The sequence below is a fragment of the Astatotilapia calliptera genome, chromosome 23, assembly GCF_964374335.1.
Source record: "Astatotilapia calliptera chromosome 23, fAstCal68.1, whole genome shotgun sequence".
In the NCBI taxonomy this organism is placed as follows: domain Eukaryota; kingdom Metazoa; phylum Chordata; class Actinopteri; order Cichliformes; family Cichlidae; genus Astatotilapia; species Astatotilapia calliptera.
In genome coordinates, this window is record NC_137443.1 from 20018689 (window position 1) to 20042108 (window position 23420).

The 23420-nt window shown below is 36.4% G+C and overlaps 1 protein-coding gene across 1 annotated transcript; it reads right to left on the reverse strand.

Moving 5' to 3' along the window:
* Nucleotides 1-1583: 1583 nt before the first annotated feature.
* On the reverse strand, nucleotides 1584-23169 carry cd247 (CD247 molecule). The gene is made up of 8 exons (XM_026157561.2): nucleotides 23009-23169; nucleotides 5030-5127; nucleotides 4800-4844; nucleotides 4582-4653; nucleotides 2809-2841; nucleotides 2628-2675; nucleotides 2479-2508; nucleotides 1584-2351 (listed from the first exon to the last, which is right to left on the reverse strand). Exons 1-8 carry the CDS (start codon nucleotides 23067-23069, stop codon nucleotides 2286-2288), a joined length of 453 nt encoding a protein of 150 aa, XP_026013346.1. The 5' UTR covers nucleotides 23070-23169; the 3' UTR covers nucleotides 1584-2285.
* Between the last annotated feature and the right edge of the window lie 251 nt (nucleotides 23170-23420).

Here is a 23420-nt window from a genome sequence, read left to right on the forward strand (position 1 = left end):
TATAGCTGCCATCACCAGTGTGTGAATGGGTGGATGACTGGATGTGTAAAGCGCTTTGGGGTCCTTAGGGACTAGTAAATGTTATACAAATACAGGCCATTTGCCATTGTTTATTTATTCATGACACATTTTGAAATGAGAAAAAAAACCCTCAGAATTTTGCAAACTTTAATAATGAAGCAATGATATTCATACAGGAATAAAATAACTGTTTGCAGCACAACTTCTCAGGAAAATATCAGGAAAAAAAGAAACTACCATGCAAACTATCCAACACATCAGATGAAATACATGAACACAGAAAACTACAAATAACTCTATACAGGACAAGGCAAAACATATAGTAACTTAAAGCTGCAGTGCTCTTTTAAAAATTACAACTAAATCTTAGACCTGAAAAGTGTGGAAGCCCATTCATTATTGCAGAAATTTGAAACGGATAATAATAATAATAAACTTTTGAACATTTTTCAACCAATTTTGTTTTATTTATTTTACGGGTTTTATTGCTCATTTGAAAGTTTTTTTGTCTTTTATTGTGAAAAAGACCAAATGAAGAAATGTTTCAAAATACATACTTCAAAATATTACATTTATTTCATATTTCATATCGTTTCATATTTTGCCATCACTCATGTAATGAATATTGATTGATTCAATCTTGAGGTTTTTCTTTCTTTGCAGCTGTGATTCTCCAGATGTTACTCAAGACTTCATCATTTTTAGATGATAAATATAAAAAGCAGAAATGAAGCTGCAGCTTTTCTGTGTTGATCTAAGTGCAGACTGAAGTTCTTTGATGTCTTTTTATTTTACAACCTAATATATACATCAGTGAAAAATAGCTCCTCGAGTGTCCACTGAAACGGCACCAAGCTCTTTTCAGGAATATTGTGAAACATCTGTCTTCCACACCACATTAGTGCAGCTTTTAAATTTTACAGATGTTCATTATTTAAGACAGACTTGGTGTTAATGGCACTTATCCATTTTTTACGGATCATTATCAAATTTGAAAGCATTTCAAAAGAGGCAAGCCTCCATTTCAAATCATTAAGTAAGTTCTACATTATTTTTTCTCATAAATTCGCTTTGGATCAGTTTTAAAGGTGTTTCAGCCTTAAAAATCTTTGAACTGTGCTATTAATCCACAACAAATACCCTGATATATAACTGTGTTAAATTAAACAACTTATGTAAACAAGGTACAAACTGCAGTTTGTTTGTTTACAGTTTTATACTGAGAACCAGGTCATAACATACTCAATATGGATTCAGAAATAATCATGTAAGCATTTTTTTTACGTGAATGTGAAAATTTATAGAGGTCGGATATGTCACCGAGTAAGTTTCAAGCCTCTAATACCAGTTATTACATCCGACAGCACCGATGATTTAATCCAAAATCTAAAAATGTGTTAAAAATGTAAAAGAATTGAACATTCTTTTAATCAGGTAATCAATTAAATGATTAATCGTTCCAACTCTGATTTCCTGAATCCTGGAATTCTTGAAAAATCTTATGAAATTTTTTTTATATTTAAAGTAAATACAATGTGCAAAGGGTAACCTTTTGTAAGAAAAAATAAAATAAAATAAAACAACAAGTAAAATGAATAAAAATAAAAATTGATATTAGTTGACTGTATAGTGACTGTATAGTAATTAATTAATAAACGTTTCATAAATCACTGTAATGTAGTTGTAAACAGTTAAAAAGATTTCATAATACTACACAACATAATATGAATATTTGTTTTAAAAAAAAGCACAAAAATTTATTTCAAATTTAAATTTGTTTAAATTCCAGTACATGTCGTACTGGTTTTTACTATGTTGTCTTTATGGGTCTTAAATTTGCATTACAATCAGATAGACATTGGATATTAACTCGTTATGTACTAATATACTTCAAAAGGTCAAGCTATAAAACTGCAAAAAAGTTAGGTAAAAAAGAATGAAAAGTTGGATCTCAGTTGATCACTATTGAATGTGTAAAAATATTTGTAAAATATTGGACATTAAGTCATTAAAAAGACAAATTTTAAATGCACGTTTGAAGTCTGATGGAAAACAGACCTTCCAGATGTTTTGTTAAATATAAAGTCTGAGAAAGGCTAAAATTTTCAGTCCATTTACAGACTTATTATAAACTTGGCAAACCTTAATATCTTCAAAGTAAAACAAAGATGCTCAAGCTGTTCTCAGTTGGTGTGAAAATTCCCATGAATAATCTCTGGAGCAGACGTCTGGACGGGGCTCATCAGCAGCTCTTTGGTGGCTTCTTAGCGAGGTGGAAGCGATTGCATCTGGAGGGAGTCGTAGGTGTCCCTGGTGGCTGAACTCAGACCCTAAAAATGACCAAAATCAATCAATCATCAGGTTTTTTTTTTTTTTAATTTAATCACAAAATTATATTCAAGTGATATGGTTAATTTTGATTTATCTCTTTAAAGCTAATGAAGCTTTTACACTCACCTGGTAAACCTGTTCGTTCTTTTTTGGACGCTGTAAAAATGTCAGTGTAAATAATTAGACATCAGGTTTTTGTTGATGGAATTTAATTAAGTAGATGATAAAAAAGAAGTGAGAAACTGACCAATTTGTTTCGGTCATTTATTACAAACCTTCAGAGGAAGCTCCTTATATTCTCCATCTGTGCGTTTGTTCAGGCCCTGAATTTAAAAATATAACAAGTTCAGATACGAGTTTTCTGTGTTAGTATGCAAACTTCCAAGAGTTCTGTGTTTACAAAAAATTTATTAATAATAATAATAATAATATTAATAATAAGATATTGTTTGTTACCGTGTACGTGGCGTCATCAGCTACCCTGCGGTTCTGTAGAAAGGAACAGAAGTCACAAGTGCAATTTTAAGGCAGGAGGTTCTAACAGACTTTAAAATAGAGAACCTATGTTGGGTTCTTTTCCTTCTTCCTCTAAGAAGGAATTGAGGGTTCTTCAACAACTTTCAAGTCTTTAAAATTCCTGAGAAACCATTCTTTTGTTGTTTTTGAAACTTCTTTGGACATAATCTACAACAGGGGTGTCAAACTCAAATACACAGTGGGCCAAAATTCAAAACTGGAACAAAGTCGCGGGCTAACATTAATATTTATTGAAAAAAAAAATCTTCCTCCAGATATAAGAATGAATCTTTTCTTATGGACTCAAACAAGTTTTGCTGAAAAACTGAGTATGGAACAATCAAAGCTTAATACTAAACGATATATATATTAGCTGTATAATACCAGTAGGCCAGCTCTAATAGTAATTTGGTATGGCTTCGCGGGCCAAATGTAATTAGGCTGAGGGCCAAATTTGGCCCGCGGGCCAGAGTTTGACACTTATGATCTGCAAGTTCTTAAGAATACTTCACATTTATTGTAGTTCTTGTACAGGTGGTTTGGAGCCTGTAGTGTTTTTGAAAAGTAGTTAACAGTTTGTTTGTTTGTTTTTTAATTTTTATCGAATTGTCCTTGTCATGGTTCATGGTCCCTGTTTTATTTTTTAGGGAAACATGAATCCAATAAGGACAAAAACCACTGAAGAACCCAAACCACTTGCAAAAACTACCAAATACAGTATAAGCTAGGTATAAGTTATTCTTATAGTCTACTTAAGTTCTTCTGAACTTCATTTGCTGCGGTTATTGTACAATTAATTGTACTACTTGCAGAAGTGGTTTGGGTTCTTCAGTGGTTTTTGTTCTTCCTGATCTCTGAACGGGGTTTATTTAAGAAGTCCATAGTTAATGAATTCTTTCAAACTTGTCCTATTCCACTTAGTTTGTCACAGTTTCTCCCAGATATGTTTGATCCATGCATTTATTCCATTCATAACTTTTAAGAAGCGTTTTAGTGTTCTTCAAACATCTTCCAGATATTGACGAGTCTTTTAAAATTCCTGCAAATTAGTTGTTTTCTTGTCCTTTAGATTTATTCCTGAGGACATTTCCTAATAATTATTTTAGAGTACTCAACAACAAACTCAAGATTTTGCGTTTATTGTGGTTCTTGGTGTGGTTTAGGTTTTTCACAGGTTTGTGGTTCCCAGTTTCTTTAAGAAGTCCACAGTTTGGGAGTTCTTGCAGTTTGTCTCCAGTATTTTAGTTTGTCACAATTCTTCTAATGTTCTTCGTTTAGAATCCAGGATTGCTTTTTCTACACGTGTTCTAGAAGAAGATTTGAGGCTCTGTTATTTTGTTGATCTTATCTAATACATTAAATCTCAATGCATGCTCAATCATTCAGGTAAGGAAATGGGATTAGTGACAATATCTTTCTACCACTTAAAACGCCAAGTCCATGAGGTCTAAAAGATCTGGGAATTTTAAATGAACCGGAATTATAAAACTGTAAATAACTTTAGAGATGTTTAGGAAAAACTTTAAGGTTCTCTCAGCAACAGTCACTACTGCAGGATGGCGATCCAGTGTGACAACAATGCGCCTTATCCTCCAGAATCAAAAAAGTGGAATCAAACATATAAACATTCTAAATTTGTTTTTTTGTCTTTTGTGTTTAAACATTTGACTTCAGTACTTAATTAGATGTGTTGTATGAGAATAGCAGACTTACTCTTCCTCGTGCAATCTCGGGGTCTCCCGTTCTCAGTGGCTCGTAAGTACCTGGATCCTGACCTTTCAGGTCCTGAACAAGAACACGTTTTAATCCACATCATTCTCCTCATCAACAGTTATTCCCATTCTAAGATCAGTACAGTGCCAATATTCACTCTTAAAATTGGGGAAAACAGGCTAACGAGCAGTTTATGGTGTTAGGTGATAGTAACTTACACTGTATAAGCCCTCCTCCTCCATCTTCGCTTTCGATTTGAAGAACTACAGAAAAATATCAATGACTGTTAATCAAAAACAGCCTTTTGTGGAGTGCGAAGTAAGAAGGCTATAGAGTCATTATTGAACAGGTTTGATTTGGTTCAGAGATGAAAATTGGATTTGAATCTGTTTTTACTCCTAGACTAGAATCCAATCAGCAGTAAATATTAAAAAACGAACAAACCCACCTTCTCTTTGATGAACATGGCAGTGATGATGAGGCCATAAATGCCGAGGAAGCCATCCAGGATGTAACACAGTTGAGGGTCGTACATGTTCATTGCCTCTGTGGAGATCAGAGTTCAAAGGTTAGAGGAAACACAAACTTGACTGAGTTCTGTGTTCAACTAAGAGCCCCAATAAAATGATAGTACACAACAAAAATGATTCTAATGTTGGTAACAGTTCACGAACTGTTGTTACAACTTCTACGCTTCTAATCAAGCTTTGAACGTTGTAAAACTTTCCGCATTTCACTAAAATGTAAAGAAAAAAGTTCGGGCTTCCATGTGTTAAATAAACCCTGATAAAAGACTGTTTAAAATAAAGCTATAGAAGAAAAAACTTCTTCCTATCATTTTGACTAAAACTGAATAAAAATAAGGTTGACAGCAACAGCAGTCGACAGTCTTTGTTTGTGCAGCGCGTCAGTGTGAAGGAGCTCGGCGGTTTCCTCAGCTGCTGCCGAGTGCTCGCTGTGGCTCATTAACTGACAGGTGTGTGTTCGTGTGTGGTTCAGTGTGGGCGTGTGTGTTTGTGTCGGTGTGTGTCGATATAGCCAAAAGATGCAGCAGAGCCTGTTTTCACATCACAGACGCTCATTAAACATTTAAGCAGGTCAGAGTCGCTCTTAAACTGCATTTTAAGAGACAAAAAATACACAAGAAAATACTTCACTGTCAATAAACCTCGGGTTTCATTTTCATTCATGTTGTTTATATAAATATAAAGAAATGTATTAAAGGTGATGAAGTTTGGCTGAATTTGCTCTATAAAGATGTGTATAGAGACAGGTTTTAGTAAAAGTGCACTAAATGCATTTCGATTTTAAATCTCTTTGCCACGCACCTATCCACATAACTGACACATGCCTCAGTCATGTGATTCTTGTGGCATTCAACAGGAAAGAGAAGTGATTTATGAGAAAACGCACCATAAAGAAGCATTTTCCCACCAAAGTAAATTAGAAATTTGATGAAATTCGTCATTTCTTCTTGTAACTGTATCGCTAAACAGACAGACAAACACGCGAGCAGTGTTTAGTTTGAAAAGCCTGGCGATTACTGTTTTTGGCCCAAACTGTATGGAGGCTGTTTTCCATGTATATATGTGGTATTATTTTAATTTCTTGTTTGGAGTGGGCTGTTTAGTTTCAGTAAAAATATGTGAGTCAGTCATGTGATTCTGATGAGAACATATTTTCTCCAGAGAGAAAAAAAAAGAGACGTAGTTCATGAGAAAATAAAGTTGTTGCTTTTTCTTTTTTGTTAAAGTTTAATGAAGTCTGTGCATTTTCTTTGAAATACAAGCAGCTCAAATGAATGAAGATGGAGTTTAAAACTTCAAATTTTACACCAAACTCGACAGACTTTTCTTCAAACTTCAGATAGATAAACAGGTTAAACTCCACTCACGTAACTCTGTAATTGTAATCAAATGTTTGTTATCGTGAACGCTGAAATGTGCTGTGCTGAAACACCGTTAATGTTGTAAATGTTTTTAGACTCTCAACCAATCACCACCCCCAAAAAACAAAACAAAAAAAAATAACAAAACACACACACGCATGCAAATACACAAGATTCATTTAAATTCATTTATATAAAGTTTGGCTAAACACATGCTGACGTGTGAGGAATCAACAGTGTCGTCAATCTTGTATTTCCTAACCCTGTAAATGAGATATATTTTTATCTTTGGTCACATTTCTCTGCGGTTAACTGCTTCATCTGTGTGGTTTGAAGCCCTCTCCTCGTCTTTTTCTTATCATCAGTTTCCAGGAAACGGTTTTTGCCCTTAATCAGTGATCGTATGAGCTTAGAGCGAGCATCTATCAACATCGTTTATAAAGAAACTCTGCTTTCACACTTCTAACTGAATGGTCAGACAGAATTATAGTTTTGTGTTGAGAAACTATGACAGAATAGTGAAAAGTCACTTTCACACATCATGATGGTGATGATATGAAAAACATCAGCTCAGAGGTGCTTAAACCGCATGCTCAAACTTTTTTTTTCTTAATCAATAAAGATAACAATTTTCAGCTGAGTGCCACTCTGTTCATTCTCATAAAGATCCACCTGAAGTTTCTGCATCTGAAGCTGAAAGGAAGCCCACATCACAGCTGCAACGCCTCCTTTCACTGCACGTTTCATTTCATGGTCATTTTAAGCTGACAACACGTCTGGTTAGATAAGAGCAAAGATAAACTGAAAATATACGCATCAGGAAGCCCGTGTGTGTGTGTGTGTGTGTGGTCGAGGTTAGGGTTTAATCTGATGAGCACAGTGCAGTTTCATGTTCAGTTTCACACACTCATATACAAGGCCTGCTTTTAAAAAGGCAAACTATATCAGTATGTCTGCTGTGATGAAGTTACACTAGCTACAGTCAGCGCAGGTTAACGGTTTATGCAACTCTGTACCAGACTTTCATCAAAAAATATGCAACTGTAGGTGGCACACACACACACACACACACACACACACACACACACACACACACACACACACACACACACACACACATGCACAGTAGATCTGTATCTACTAAAAGTCAAAATTTAGGTTTGAACATGGCTTATGAATTCTTTTTATAAATACACATGCACACAAAGTTCTCCACCACTATGGCTTTTTAAAAAGAAATCTAAGTGCACATGTGTACATAGCTCTGTAATGAGCGCACATAAAGTCATAATGCCAGTGGACACATGCAGGTTACATTTTTAAATACAGACTCGCAAGGCTCAGATACAGAATGGCGTCAGCAAAGCCCAGCAGTTATGTATCTGATAACGTGACACCAGCTACTGTCGTGCATGCAGCTCGATACCAGTATTCTTTCAAAAGATTTACAATTTAAACTCACACACAAATATATCTGTTTCAGACCTGCTTTCATAAAAGTTTGGACATGCTTTGCAGGTTAAATACACATGCACATGACGTTCTGCACCACTATGACTTTAAAAAGATGCCTCAATTTAGGTACAAAAACATATGCGCTTAAACCGAAGCCTCAGTATAAGCGCACACTTACAGGTAGCTCTAACGTAAGCTTGCGTGAAGATGTCATAATGTCAGCTAGTTACTACAACTAACTAAAGATTTGTAAGATCTTTACAATAGTGCTTCGATAATATTACACTAATGTGGTCACACTTTCTGTACCACAACTGGTTTTTTCAAAAGTTTAAATTGAAGTTTGAATATTCATTATGTGGCTGCTTTAATGAAATGATAGCTGAAGAAGAAATGCACATAAAGTTCAGCACCACACCTGCTTAAAGATGCATCACTTTAGGTGCAAAAACATGTGCCAGGCCTGCTTTTAAATAGGTAGACTCTACCAGTAATATACCTGTGTTGATGAAGTCACACTAACTACCATCGTGCATGTAGGTCACACACCTGCCTGAAAAATGCTTCAGTTTAAGCACACACATGCAGGTAGTTCTGTAAGTGGCTTAATGCAAGGTATAGTTTTAAATACAGACAGACTTAAATATCTGGAAGAAATATTTAAATTGGTTTAATTTAAAACTTGCAGACAATTAGAAATACTTCATATGAGACCGTGTACTTTAGACGTACTTTTTCAAATGTTGTTTTATCATTTTTTGTGGCGTAGTAGTTCTAGTAGCAGAAGTTAGGTTTTAGTAGTATATGCATGCAGGTAGTGCTCTAATAATTCAAATACGATTGGTCACTCTGTAAAGCATCTTTCCTATAAGAAATCCAGGCGTCAGTGTCACCATCATAATAGGAAATTATTTTCAAATGAAAAAATAGGCATTTATGATATGTAAGCTAGCTAAAGATATCTACTTGAGAAGTGTACCTACATTGTTGAGCTTGTGTAATATTACAATATAACACAGTGTCACCTTCGCTATGTCGACCCACGAGTGACTGAAAGAGGTGCTGGCAGTACTGTTCTGGTGCTCCGTCACAAAAAATCAAATGAACATATTTATGTACATATATACATACATATATTACATATAACGCAGTCAGCATTATGTATGTATATAATAAACATAGTAAAACCATTAAAAATGTGTACACATGCATACACTGAATAGTGAAAAAATACTGCGTTAAAAAGTTTGCACCTTTTTTTCATCAGTGTGTTTTTGAAGGATTTGGGACATTGCACTGTTTAAGTTGGCGGTCAAACAAGTAATACATTATATACATAATTATGTATTGACTATAATGTATAGTCAATACATATAACGGGGTACGTTAATTTACTGAAGATCAGGATCAAGAGCTACAGTTTTATTTTATATAATTTGGACTAATGCAGATGATTTCTTTGATTACGCCAACAGAAGCCGACCCAAATAAGAAAAGTAGGCTGCGACCAGAAAGGCATGGAAATGCATGTTTTTAGCGTGCACTTACTCTCAGCAGCTTTTACAAACTAAATTGCATTCATGTATTTTTGAGCAAGATGCTTTATAACATTATAGACAAATATGACCTTTTAAAAAAGAGATTAAAAACGGTCTTTTCCAAATCATTTTAAGATTCAGCGCTCAGTACATTCAGAAAACTGGTAATACAAATGCAACTGATGTATTTTCTAAGTATTGTTTTAAATATTTATACCAGTCCTGTAACTGGACATGAACCCGAGCCACAGTTCAAACATGAAAATCCCGTCACATATGAGCAATATTATTTCTGAAGAAGCTGATATAGCGGAAATTCTTTTACTATGTCCTGAAAGTACAAGTATATTCTGAGCTCTTTAATCTGTCTTTAATTGAGTATATCAAAACAACTGAGAGATGTAGCAATTTAAACATATATGCTTCATAATGTGGATGTATTTGAGGTTTTTTTCTTTGCATTAATATCTGATGGACATAATTGCTTCTCCTTCATATGTCTAAATTCTTGTTTCTGTTAGCTGAAGTTAGTGATTACCTCGTGGTAGAACAGTAAAGATCAGGACTTCATAATTCATGCAATCATCATATTTTAGCATATAAAATGCCCCCAGCTGCTCAGAACATGCCTCTGTCACCTCTGCAAGTACATTTTTAGAGGTTGTTTCTACAGTTTTTATGCCTGTTGTGTCAGTAAGAACAGGTTCAATAAAGCTTTTAAACTAGTTGCATTAAACTGCTTCATAACTAGTCCATTTGTTATTTGTTTTTGCTTCTCCTAAAAGGGAAATGACAGTAAAGAAGAGGAGAATCGGAGGAGTTTCCACTGAAACTGCATTAAAAACAGTTCAAGAAACACCCGGTCTGTCTAATCTGACTGACTGACACATCAGCGGAAAGATCAGTGACATTTTTTATGTTTACACGAATTCTTCGTGACTCATCAGAAACATTCACAGACACCATTCACAAAACTGGCTTTGCAGAGTTTTCCATCACAACCTCTCGTAAGGGATCCCAACATCACAGAGTGTCCGTGAGTGCAGCATCAGCAGGTTTCCTGCATCTGCTGTTCAACCACAGGATCACAACACAGCCCTGATTTGCAGTAATGCACTGAGCCAACATGGAAACACTCAGCTTTACTCAGCTTAACCTATAGCTTCTTACGCAATTATTGCAACATTAAAACTGTACAAGAATAGAAATAGTAGCAAAGCTTAGTGGTTAAAACAACAAAGCAATACAGATTAAAATTTCAAGAGTCTATTAAATACTGATGTTTTAAAAATTTCTTGCAGCATTCAGCATTCAGTACAACATTTTTTCTCTCCAGTCAGCAATCAGATGTTTTTCTGGCCCACAAAAAAAAAAAAAAATCAGTTGAATTATTTTATTTACTGCCAACTTCATCTAAAAAAAATACAGAATATCAGTGTTATCATCGGCGTTATAAAACAGCAGAAATACCAAAAAACAATGATAAGTAAACCTTCAGAATAAAAGAAGTGGAGTAAATACTAAGCTCTTCTTTAGACTAACCCCTGTAGGCTGCAGGTATCGCTGCTGGAAAGATGAATTGGCTGCTTTCAAGGTTTACAAGAAATCTGCCTTACTGAAATATCAGTTTACCTGCATGCTGCTGTCTTTCATTTTAGCTCCTTATTTCAGGTTGTTGTGTCAAACAAACCAGCGGTGGATGGAAGCAGCTACGTCTTCTATCCACACAGTCAATCAAATCACTTTCATTGTAATAAAAGTCATTTTTATTTTAAGTCATATTTATTGAAGTAAAACAAATAAAAGAATAAAAATACTATTGAAAGTTCATTTCAGTCAGTGGCTCAAACAAGGCAGTTGCCAATGAACCTGCTCGACAAACGGCCCCGTGCCATTGATGTTGTTGAAAGCTGACTGGTCAATAAATAGTTACGAACTGAGCTGAGTTTGACTATGTTGTATTTATTTAATGGCCACACACAGATTCTTATCTTTTAAAACCACCTCTTCTCTTACAGGACATTTAAACACAGACACAAAACCATAGAAAGGCTGTGAAAGACTGGAGTCTTTAGAACTGAGACAACGTATTAAAACGTGTTTATTTAGGTATCAAGCATTAGATCGAAGTTTTCTGAAAGCTAATTAACATAATTCACATCTTAGACGCCCACAAATAGTTGCTAATGACATAAAAGAGGGTTTAGGAAAGGGCATCATATCAGTTTCTAATCTATTTCCACTGCACTCGTTACAGAGCGCACATTAGATTGTCAATGTATTAACTGAAGTTCTGGGAAATGAAATCTGACCAGAAGTTTGGAAATCAGCTTGTGCTCAGACTTCTGCCAAGTTCAGTAGTTAGAATGAAAATCAAAGAAATGCCGAGAGGCTAAAGGTTCAGGACCATCCAAACATTTTTCTAAAGATATAAGACTCAAACTAAAGCGGTTTCTACTTGGTTTGGATGCTGAGGGATACAAATAGAACTAAAACTTGACCCCAGGTTACGCAGTGAAACAGACGAATGACCTCAAGTTCCCACCGGAAAGAATAGCGATCGTTAAGGGGTGTTTTATAGAGCGTATGGATCTACTGCGAAGGAAACGTGAACGACTGTTTGTTATAAACAGGTTTGATTTGAATGGTTGTACATTGTGACCAACCATTCAGTGTTTTACATTAAATGGTTGTTTGCTGTGTCTTTTCAGCGTGAACTTTGTGACTGGATTGCCGTGCATTTGATATGAATGAGAGATTGCTGCTGGTTTGTTTTGTCGGCACTGTTGGAAATAAAAATCACAGTAAAGTCCAAGCGAAGCAAAAACAGAGCAGATTACTGTGGCCTAACACTCGGCAGCTCGATGCACTCCCACAGCTGCATGACCACACAGAGATGAAGTTTTCAGATTACCTGGCACACTTGACCTATCACAGGGTTGCAGTGACATATATTTTGCCTCCGTCAGCTGATAAAGGTGATAAAGGTGGTATGTGATACGTGTAGGTGTTCAGAAGAACAGAGGTTCAGGGGCACCGTCATGACTTCTGAGGATTGTGTGGACTGTCTGAGCTCAATGCAGATGATATCGCAGCCTTGAGGTCTTGACCTGCAGGTCCTCAGACCGGTTTCTTGGGCAGGAAATCCACTGACACAATCTGTACACCTCCATTTTACTTCTACTGTACATCCACTGTGTTTTTGCTGCATACACAAAAGAATCGTGTCCCTTGAAAATGTTCTTCCAAGGGAAACTAGAGCAATAAAGATATCTTTGTTTATCTAATGCGCAGAAATAACAGGAAACGGCTCCTTAAGGTGAACCATTACACTTCAATATTAACGTCAGTTCGGTTTTTACACCATTGGTTGAGACATTTAATCCAGTTTTACTTTGTTTTATTAAATTTAGCGCATAATTCTACTCGATACAATATGTCTGTGAAGGTTCTCAGCCATCCAGGTCATGGTAGTCTAAAGAGCTCGGAAAGAAAAGTGACGCTTTTCTTTCCGAGCTCTTTAGACTACTCTGTAGAACCACTTTGTTGTATTGACCCTTTACAGATAGTGGTCACTACAGTCGACAGCTATTCAAAGGCTTTTCTTGTATTTGTGTCAGTGTTGATGGTTTACTTGTACATAAACCACTACATTGGGCACTGATGTGTCCATACTCTGCCACCCACCCCAAAAGTGGACACAAAACCATTTGAAAAATTCATGTTTAAAAATGAAGTTCAAAAATATTTTTTTCATACCTAAATAGAAATAAAAATACTTAAGAAAAAACTCCTGATTGAGATTGTCATAATTCATGCATGAAAGTGTTAAAGTCTGACTTTACAGTTTATTTTTTTCCATTTTTCCCTTTATTTTCTCCACATAATGAGTTGTTTTTCATGTTATATTTGGTTTCTGTGAGATAGGCTCCAGCTCTCCTGCAACCTATATAGGACAAACAGAAGAAGATGGATGGAGCAATGGGATGGGATCAATATTTAGAATCTTAGCATTTCTTGTCTTACCAAAAAGCAATTTTGAGCAGGAAAGTCCTATAATTTTTTAACATTGTTATTTTATGAGTTATTTCTTTGTTTTTTATGCAACACCAAGGAGCTAACAGTGCTAACAGAAAAGTAGAAACACAATGTTTGGCTGGTTTTCCTGACTCATTGACAGACTCATTTGGAAGATGTTAAATTTAGACTTATCTTCATTTATGCCGAAAGAGAAATTAAAATGTGAAATGATCATTTACAGTAAAGAGCAGTGAGGAGGTGGAAAAATCAGTTTTACTCTGACGTTACAGCGTGTCATGTGTAGATGTCTGATAGCAGATCAGACTTCTGTTAGGATTCATTCATTCTCAGATGGCTGCTTCTCTGCCTGTGAAACACTTCAGACTGGGTAAAAGGTTTGAGCCATATTAAAGCGCTGGTTGTGTTGACAGACGCGAGACTTCAAACACTCTGAGAGCAGCGACAGTTTCCTGAATGAAAGTAGAGAGATGAAGAACCCGAGGTCGCCTTTAAAAATCCAGCTTGTCGCTTATAGCAAAAAGGATGTCGTTTCTAGGAGACCTAAAGAGCATGTGACAAGACGTAGTTAATGCTCAAAGAAAAGGGCGTGACCTGGGTGCTGTCAATCAAAGATAAGGTGCATGTTGTAAGATTACGTCTCTTCCTAAGGCTTCCTGTATGCTCTGAAATAAATGATCTTCACCAGATAAGAGTCATGTTTCCATCCACATGATTTCAATTTAAGCAGAAACTACAATTACTGCCTTTTATATGTCACCCAGTCTTTGCTGCTCTTTCCACTGTTGTTTTTTTTTTTTCATTGTTACCGCAAAGTTGAGGAGGCTAAACCCGAAAATCTCCTCACAGTGTATAGTTTACATTCATGCCTGTTGACTCATTTCTATCACCTCTAGAAATGATGTGTTCAGGTGTTCCCCTGAAAAAATGAAACCAGAGAAACTCGGTCAGATGATTTTGTATTTGTCTCCAGGCAGAGAAACTTCACTCTCAGGAGTTGATAGCATTTGTTTGTTTAGAAATGATCACATTTTCATTTACAGATCAAAATCATCACCTTTGAGCTTCCTGTACAGCAGCACTGTCTAGTTTTTAGTTAAACTGGCTGGCTCTGGGTGTTAAAATTTGTGTTCAATTGTGAGTTTGGGCTCCAATTTGTATGATAAAAGAACATAATCAGAGCAAACAGCTATGGCACCACTTTCAAAAGACTCATTCAGCTCCAGCCAAGACAACAGAATTAGAGCCTCTAGTCAACACAATCAATCAATCAAGGAATTCCTAACAAATTTTGACGTACTGCCTGCCTGCACCTCTCAGAACTTGTTTCCACAAATTGTTCTATATCTAACTGGTTCTACACATTTCCATTAAACAAAGCCCAGGTACCAGCACAGAAGCACAAAACTGTCCAAATTTGCAGCCATCATTGTTAGTTGCCATGGGAGGCGCTAACCTCATCGACTGGTAGATGCAGGCCGCAGATTCTGCCCACCTTAACTTCCTTCTAATTTAGTAACCCGAAATTTTGTTCCATTACGCCGCGTAAAGAGAAAAAGGCAAAACATTAACGCCGCAAAAAGAGATGTTAATGGCCTGGTGTCACATAGAGCGAGAGCCCCTCGACCCCTCTCCACCAAAGAATAATCCATAAACAACTTAACGGCTAGTCCTGTTGTAATTAAAGTAACACACAGTTCAAGAAAGAAATATATACACATGTGATTGAGACAACAGCAATCTGGCTTAAAAGCAAGTTATAGTCTAATGAGTATATTCACTAAATCAAGGCATATTTCTGCATTGCTGCCGAGTGGCTCAGGTTATGTGGTTCATTGTAGGGTGTGGCAGGTTTGCTTAAGAGAAAGTAAAGGGGACAGTTTTGAAAGAAAAAAGAAATATAAAGGCAAAATATTCAAATAAGATCAAAGATTTGTTCTTTCTTCCTGTAGATTTTGTGATGAGCAAATGAATCTCTTGAAGATTAGTTGTTAGCTGTGTTTGTCCTCGCAAGAATGATTTTGCAGTCAAGTGATCATACCCAACAGTTTTCAGTTTTCGGTTGCATGACATTTTAATCTAAACTGCTCTTTAAAAAATCAAACAGTTGAATATCATATAGTGTTGGGCCGACTCCAATAGGTAACGCTGAGTGAGTTATGGAAAATATGTTTTATGAGATCAGCGTTTTGACTGCCAACAACTAAATTCTAATTGGTTAATGCTTAAAGGGACATCAATGCAGGAGGCGATTTACTCGACGTGTCAGTTTGCCACTGATAGTTGGCAACTAACAGACATTACAGGCTTCAGTTGCGTGACAACACCTTAACATATTTGCCACCTTCACTGAGAGTGGTAATCACTTCAAACCCTAACCCTGGAAACCTAGATAAGGACACTCAAGCATATAATCCACCATTATTTTAACAATGCTGTTATTTATACATGTGACTCTCCCTCTAAACCGTAGGAAGTGCAAGAACTTTGGGCTGAATCAGGCTAAAACTGTTAAAACTGGTTCCAAATGCCCAGCAAACAAAGTTCAGTGTAAAAAAGTGCACTTGTAAAATCATTAAAGCACATGAGTAGTTATGATGCTTTTCTTTTATGCGTACATTGTTTCAGTACAGATGGGATTCTATTGTAGGGATAAATTAAACCTTTTATGCCACGTTGAAATCTGTGGAAGCTACTTTCCTGCCTGCTATTGATTATAGTGATACACACTTTCAAGGAGCTTTTATCAAGCGTGCTATTTATTTCAAAGGTTCGTTACAAACATGAGCCCTTCATTATGTTTTGGTGAGTCGGCACTGACTACTTGCTGAAATATCTGTAAAGCGAATATGGGTTAACTTCCAGCTCGCATCTGTCGCTGTCTCTATTTCAGCTCAGATAGTTACTATCTTGAAGTCTCAATTGTAATGCACCCAAGGTTTTGAATGATGAGGCTAAAACTCCATTAGGTCTTATATAAAAGTTTTTTATTCTAAATGAGCACTCAAGGTGCTTTATACAACATGCCTCACACTCCAATAGATGCATCTCGCCCAAGAACATTTGGCATACAGACAGGAGCAGCGAGGGATCGAGCAACCAACCTTCCAATTAGTGGCCACTGCTGTTTCATTGTTTTGGTTGCATTTACAACAGGTCTATGTGGTGAAGAACATTTCGATGTCAATGAGACCTACTTGTGAAATGCAATTAAAACCAAGGCAGATGCTCACAGCTTGAGAAACCCTGAAATGTACTTGCAAACATGCCGCTGTGGTGTCAGAGTTGGCAGTTTGCATCCGAACACCTGAACGAATCGAGGACATCTCACCGCTCTCTCTTATGTTAGTGTGTTGAGTTTTTTTTTTCACCTCTACTCTGTGTTCATTGTGTCACTTTGGGCCTAGAAAGTACACCAGTAAAAATAAGCTGAGCATCTGCTTAGTATAGCCGTTTTGTTTGAGTTGCATTTTCTGTCATCTTTTGCGCTTCTTTTAAACCTCCTGTTGAACCGGGGTGTTTCCTTAGCGGGGGCTGAGAGTTGTGCCTTGTGCAGCTCTCTGGCCACCACATTGAGCCAAGGTACAGCTCAGTTAGGGAAACACGCTTTTGACAGCTAAAGAAACCACAACACTGCTTCCTGAAGTGGGGGTCTTTACTTTTTGTGGTCAATTATTTCTCTTGAACTACAAAACACAACTACACTGGCACCTTTAGACCTCAGACACTTACAAAGAGGACTATTTCAAGCTTGAAGCCTGTTTGTATTGTTATTAAATCATCTTTTAATGGTCTAAACCTACATTAGAAGTAAAAGTCTTAATCACATGGTGGAAAAGACTAATCCAAAAGACACCTAACCAACCAATGCAAACTAATATGGATATTTTAAATCTTTCAATTTTAATTCATTAAAATGACAATACATAAAAAAATCCTTTTAAAACGTCTGATACATACAGTCGACTCTACACTTTATCTTTTAATGTTTCAGAGCTGCCATCATGTTGGTGTATTTAATGCATTACATCAGAAAAGACCCTTTTGTCTCTGTTTAAATATTTGCTAATAGGGTTGAGATGCTGTTTGAGAAGTCACTGTAACTAAATGGTGTTTTTTTTTTTTTTGCCTAAACCTTACAAAGTATTAAAATCACACCTTTGGACATAACATTGGTTACTCTGGGCGCTTATAGCTCTGATACTGCACTGGAAAATATCTTGTAGGCCAGACGAGGCCCAGTTGTCACAATACGACTGACACTTAAGGTAGACATGTGGCTGCTTTGCAGCACGCAGACTTACTCTGAAACAGCGCCGTCTGAGAGCCCAAGAAGAACTGCCCCATCGCCACAGAAAACTGCACATATGAGCTAATCGTCGGATGCTAATGTAACATGTAATGCACCTTTTCTTGGTCATTATATTTTAATGCTGTTTTGTTTGTTTTTTTAAATGTAAAGCTCACAAAGTGCATTAAAATCTGGGCAACTCTGAGTACTTACAGCTCTGCCCTACCATTACAACACACCTGGCATCTGGCCTGTATAAGGTGGACCTGTGGTGTGGCCCAAATACCCAGAAAGCCCCACAGAAAATCTTTCATCCTAGTTTGTATTATTACACATTTAATGTCAAATGAAGCTCAGAGACAGAAGTTATTCAGGAAACAGAAACCACAGGTTTTACACAGCTGCACTTCATATCATTACTGAATCTTGATTTTGCCCCTTATCTGGAAAAGAGGGCCTTCATTTCTCTGTTTAAACATTCAATAAAAAGTTTCAGATGCCAAATGTATTTTCTCAGTCATGTCATCATAACTTATTGCTCTTTATTACTAAATCTGGCTGCTCAGGGCATCTACAGCTCACTTACTGTACTAGAAAATATTTTGTGTGCCAGATGTTGTCTAAATTTCACAACACTGTTAGGCCATTATTGTGTAAAACTGTGGCTCCTTGCATCAGGCAGACAAAACCATATGTAGCCCAAAAAATAATGTCACATACGGGCCACGTGGTCCAGGAAATCGCTCAAAAGTCCTTTTTATTATTTTTAAACAGGCCGTGCAAGTGATGAACACCACTAATACTGTTTAGACAGCAGTTATTCAGGAAACAGAAGCCGCAAGTGTTAAAAAGCTGAAGTCTTACGTTTTGCTCCTTATATCAAAAAGAAGATCCTCATTCCTCAGTTTGAACATTTGAGGTCCTAGTTAAACCTTTCTCATTCATGCCATCAAAACTAAATATGCTGTTTAGTTTGGATAAACTTCACAAAGTGCATTCAAATCATGATAGCAGACAGATTTTAATCCTAATTTGCGATACTCTAATCACTTTTAGCACAGTTTGGCACTTATGTGTGCCAGATGCGGCCCAAATGCAATAGAAACGTGGACATTAAGCCATATAAGGTGTTACTGTGGCGTGTGTTTGTTGTCGTTTAAGAGTAATACATGTTTAACCTAAATTAAAGTTGAAAGGCAGTAGTTCTTCAGGAAATAGAAGCCGAAAGTTTTAAACGGCAGCACTTCATGCCTTTATTTTAATTCTAAATGTAATCTTTGGCCCCTAACTTACAAAGAAGACACTGATTTCTTGACTTGAACTTATATTAAAAAGTAGCCCTTCCTTGGTCACGCTATTATAACTTAACGATGTTTATTTATTGTAACTCTCACAAAGTGCACTTAAATCATGATAACAGACACATTTGGGAATAATCTGGGATACTTTGGCCACTTATACCAAAGTTAGGCGTGAATATGTGCCAGATATGTTCCAAATGTCAAAATACTGGACACTAGGCCGGCATAAGGTGGTGCTGCGGTCTGGGTGTGTCTTTCTTGAAGAGTGATTTTTATCTGATGTTAAAGCTGAGAGACAGCAGCTATTCAGGAAGTATGAGCTGCAAGTCTTAAACAGCTACATGCCATGCATTTATTTTAGTTCTAAAATGTAATTTTTGTCCCCTAACTTACAAAAACGGCCCTCATTTCTCACTTCAGAGGCGTACTTAGCCATTTAATAACCATGTCGGCCAAATACAAAAGTCTAATTGTCTTTACAACATGTGAACTGAGCAGTTTTAATGCTTACTGTAAGGCTGTGTTTAGTAAAGAAAATACTTTGTTTAACGAGCATGATTTTATGTGTTACCTAAGTAGTGCCTTTATCGTGCCGCAATATAGCGCTTATTAAGGAAGCACTGCAGCCACAAGTGTCGAACTACACGTCTCATGGTGCTGCTGCACAAACTTCATTTTTTCATAAAAACCAAAGTGACAAACTTGATTTCTGCAAATTCTGCTGTTGATATTTCCTCCTACTTTTAGCTTTTATTCTCAACTTTATTTCATCGTCGGAGGAAGGTGATGGTAAAGTGATTTTTATCTGTGTTACTATATTCTTGAAATGGCTCTAAAGTGTGAAAAAGTATTGCTGCCTGTGGTGTACCAACCTGTAAAATGGAGGAACTCTCCATTTTCTAGCCCTTTGTCTTTGTTAGAATCAAACATCTACACATTTCTAATTACACCCCACAGTTTGAGGAACTACTTCGTTTAGTTTCCCTCGACTGTTTCTATTCTTTTATTCGGGTCCAGGAAACACGTGATTGAATTGGTCCCTTATTTTAAACGAGCATGATCTGCCTACACCGGATTAGCTCATCCTTTGATCGATATTTAGACGACTTAAATTTGTTTTTGACTGTTTAATTTGTTATTGAATTCCCTAAACTTTGATTTAGGGAAATCAAAGTTTGTGATAATCTAAACTAGCTTTAAATGTCTGAAAATATAAATGTTTTAAACTGATCTTGAAATGGTCTACTGGTCTAAATGGTATGCAATGCTTTCAATTGTAGTTGCTTTAAACTGGATTCCCTGTGGTCTAAACTGGTACTTAAGTTTTTAAAAAAGCTTTTTGTTTAACCGTTTTCTTTTTTTAATCTTTGCGACCGCTTTTAATACTTCGCTTTGGCGCACACTTATCAGCTTTAAACTGATCTATTAAAGCGCTAAACAGGTCATTTCATAGTCTAGACTGGCTTTGGATCTTGAATGGTCTGAGCTGGATTTCTGATAGGCTAAACTGGTACTGACGCTGAAAACCGCTGCTGGATTAAGTTGCTTTTTCTAATTGTTGAGACTTGTATTACCACTGGTACATTAGCGTTCTAAACTGGTCATTTGATGGTCTAGACAGTTATCTATGGCACTAGACCACGGATGACCTACATTAGAATGTGATAATGAAAGGCCAGTGTTAATGCTTTCAAGGCTCTCATTGAAAGGAGTCATTTTAAATCCCTTCTGTGCCTGACTGCTCCTCTGAGTCCCAACAAGCTTGTTCCCTAAAGTGTTTGGAAGAAATACTGCTCCAAAAACCTGAAAGTGTGTTTCCAGAATGTAATGTTTTGGTAACTCTTAGTGAATTTAAATTTATAATTATCCATTATCTAGATTTATTTCTGTATTGTTTTGTTTATTGCCCCCCCCCCCCCTTTTTTTTATTGCAGCTGTCAAAGAGAATTCAAGCTAAAGTATATTAAATCAACTTAATACCCTAAATAAACTGGAGTTTTGATTATGTAAACTATGAACATTTACTTTACGCAAACGCTTGTGAAATGCTACGTGAAATGGTCTCAACTGGTATGCAATGCTTTTAATTGTTGTTGGTTTAAACGGTGTTTCCTGTGATCAATACTGGTACAACCAGTGAAAAACTTTTCCATTTTATTTGTTTCAGTTTGTATTTAAACAGTTGAACTTTGACGCACGTTTTTTAAGTTTAAACTTGTATATTAATGATCTAAACTGACCATTTGATGGTCTAAACCATAATCTATGGCTCTAGGCCTTGGTTTAAGATGATCGGTATATTTTATTTTATAAGACTTTCAATGGGAAACTATCACTTCTGTGCTTGACTGGCCCTCTGCATCCCTACAAACACGGTCCCTAAAGTTCGCAATGAGTTTGGAAGAAAATGCTTTTAGGTTTTGTACTCCAAACGACCTGGAAGTCTTTGACAGGGCCTCCAAAAATGAATCCTATGGTAACTCTTGTTCAATTTAATTTTACGATTATTTGTATATTAATTCATTTATTGGGCTTGAGTTTTACTTTAAGCGCTGAAGATATTTTGATTCCAAAATTTACTTTAAAGTTTGGGTGGCTTGAACTGGACTTTTAATAGTCTAAACTTGGCTTTAATGCTTGACAATGTAATTGCTTTATTCTGGCTCTAAAGTGGACTCAACTGCTATGTAATGTCTTCAATTATAGTTGCTTAGAAACAGATTTTTTATTGTGTATTCTGGTATGTAACTCTGAGGTTTACTGAGATGAGGATTTCCTTTTGGGTTATTTTTTCACCAGTGTAAGAAATAAACCTATTGTTGAGTGAGATTGTACATTTGTTACATCGAGTTTTGCCCAACTTTAGTTCAGATGTGTCGTTACATGAGATTGATTAACTTGATTAAACTTCTACCAAAGAAGCCTATGAATATGAAAGTCTATATTTATAATAAAGTCAGAATTTAAACAAACTGGAAGGAAAGATTAACGCATTATGTGTCATTTTTACACCTCGACAGCATGCACAAACTGATTAGTCGACGTCCGGATGTGGATGTTAGCCGATAGCTTAGCTATCAGGTTCAAGTTACATAATAAACTTTTTCTTCTGAGTATAAAAAGTAATGTTTTTTAAAAAACAGAGGGGTCAGATATCTTATTTATTTAGGCAATGATGGGCCTTTTTTTTAAGGTAATCCACACAGATTAGCTTGTGTGATAATCAGACGCATCAACACCAGAACATTTCTGATTTATAGTGTTAGCTAGCTAATGGCACTGTGGTTTTCAAATCTAAAATTGGTCATTAGATAACATTTTTCTTTTTACCCCTAAAAAAATGACAGAAATCTAAATTTTGTTTGGTTGTGTCGCGACGAACACGATACAGAATCCAACATGGCTACCAGAATTCTCCACTACAGACATATTCAGCTTAAGACTTTCTGCTGCTTGAAAACATTTTAAATCTGCTTTATGTAGATGCTGTTCTGTTAGATATGTGGGGTTATTTATTCAGACGACACACATCTATGCAAGTACGGTTGGTATTTTCTTTTAAATTTTCTGATCCGTTTGAGGGTTAGCACTTTGCTTGTCGATTAAGAAAACTGATTTAATGCATTTGAATTGTGACTGCTCTGAAAGTTCAACCATATCATACTGACAGTCGCTTCATGACTGAGACTAAAATATTTTTTTCTTAGCTTCTGCAAAATCAGCATTTAAAAAAAATAAAGCTAGCAGGATTTAAACCAAGTTTAGGTCTGATTTCATGTCATGTTTCTGTTAATCATAAACTATTTTTAAAAACCTGTCTTAACTTTTGTCACGCTTTTAGAAGGGAGGTGATGCCTCTGCAATTCTTCTATTTCAAATCTATGTGTAGAACTTCAAAGTGTGTTCGGGGTCTTACCAGCCGGGGAGACCATTGAGGCGAGGACCAGCAGGCCAGATATCCACATCTGGAGCGCCATCCCGAACCAATATCCCCAGACGACGTTGTTTCTTCAAACTGGTTTCGGCGATGAAGTGAGATGACTGAACTAAACTAGTATCTTCCTTCTCTGTTGCCTCGATGTGGAACAGGAAGTGGTGAGGAGCTGCTGTGCCAGGTGACACTCAGCGACACACTTACATCAACTTTTCTCCCACACATGAACACACTCTGTAGCACACATGGAAAAACAAATTCAGCCTCTTCTTTTGCCAGCTATTCCTGCTTTTGATGTTTACACGGTTATGTAACTGAGAGTAAATCTTTTAAAATAAATCTGAAGCACTCTTTGTTTACATTATTTATATCACCCTTTCTCTTTTTAAGGCTG

Bases quoted from the DNA above. Each gene is read 5' to 3' on its own strand.
- cd247 (XM_026157561.2), bottom strand. From the start codon at position 23,069: ATGGCGCTCCAGATGTGGATATCTGGCCTGCTGGTCCTCGCCTCAATG. The intron at 4,845-5,029 runs GTGGGTTTGTTC...ATTTTTCTGTAG, and splicing joins CCATGTTCATCAAAGAGAAG to TTCTTCAAATCGAAAGCGAA. The intron at 2,842-4,581 runs GTAAGTCTGCTA...TCCTTTCTACAG, and splicing joins CCGAGATTGCACGAGGAAGA to AACCGCAGGGTAGCTGATGA.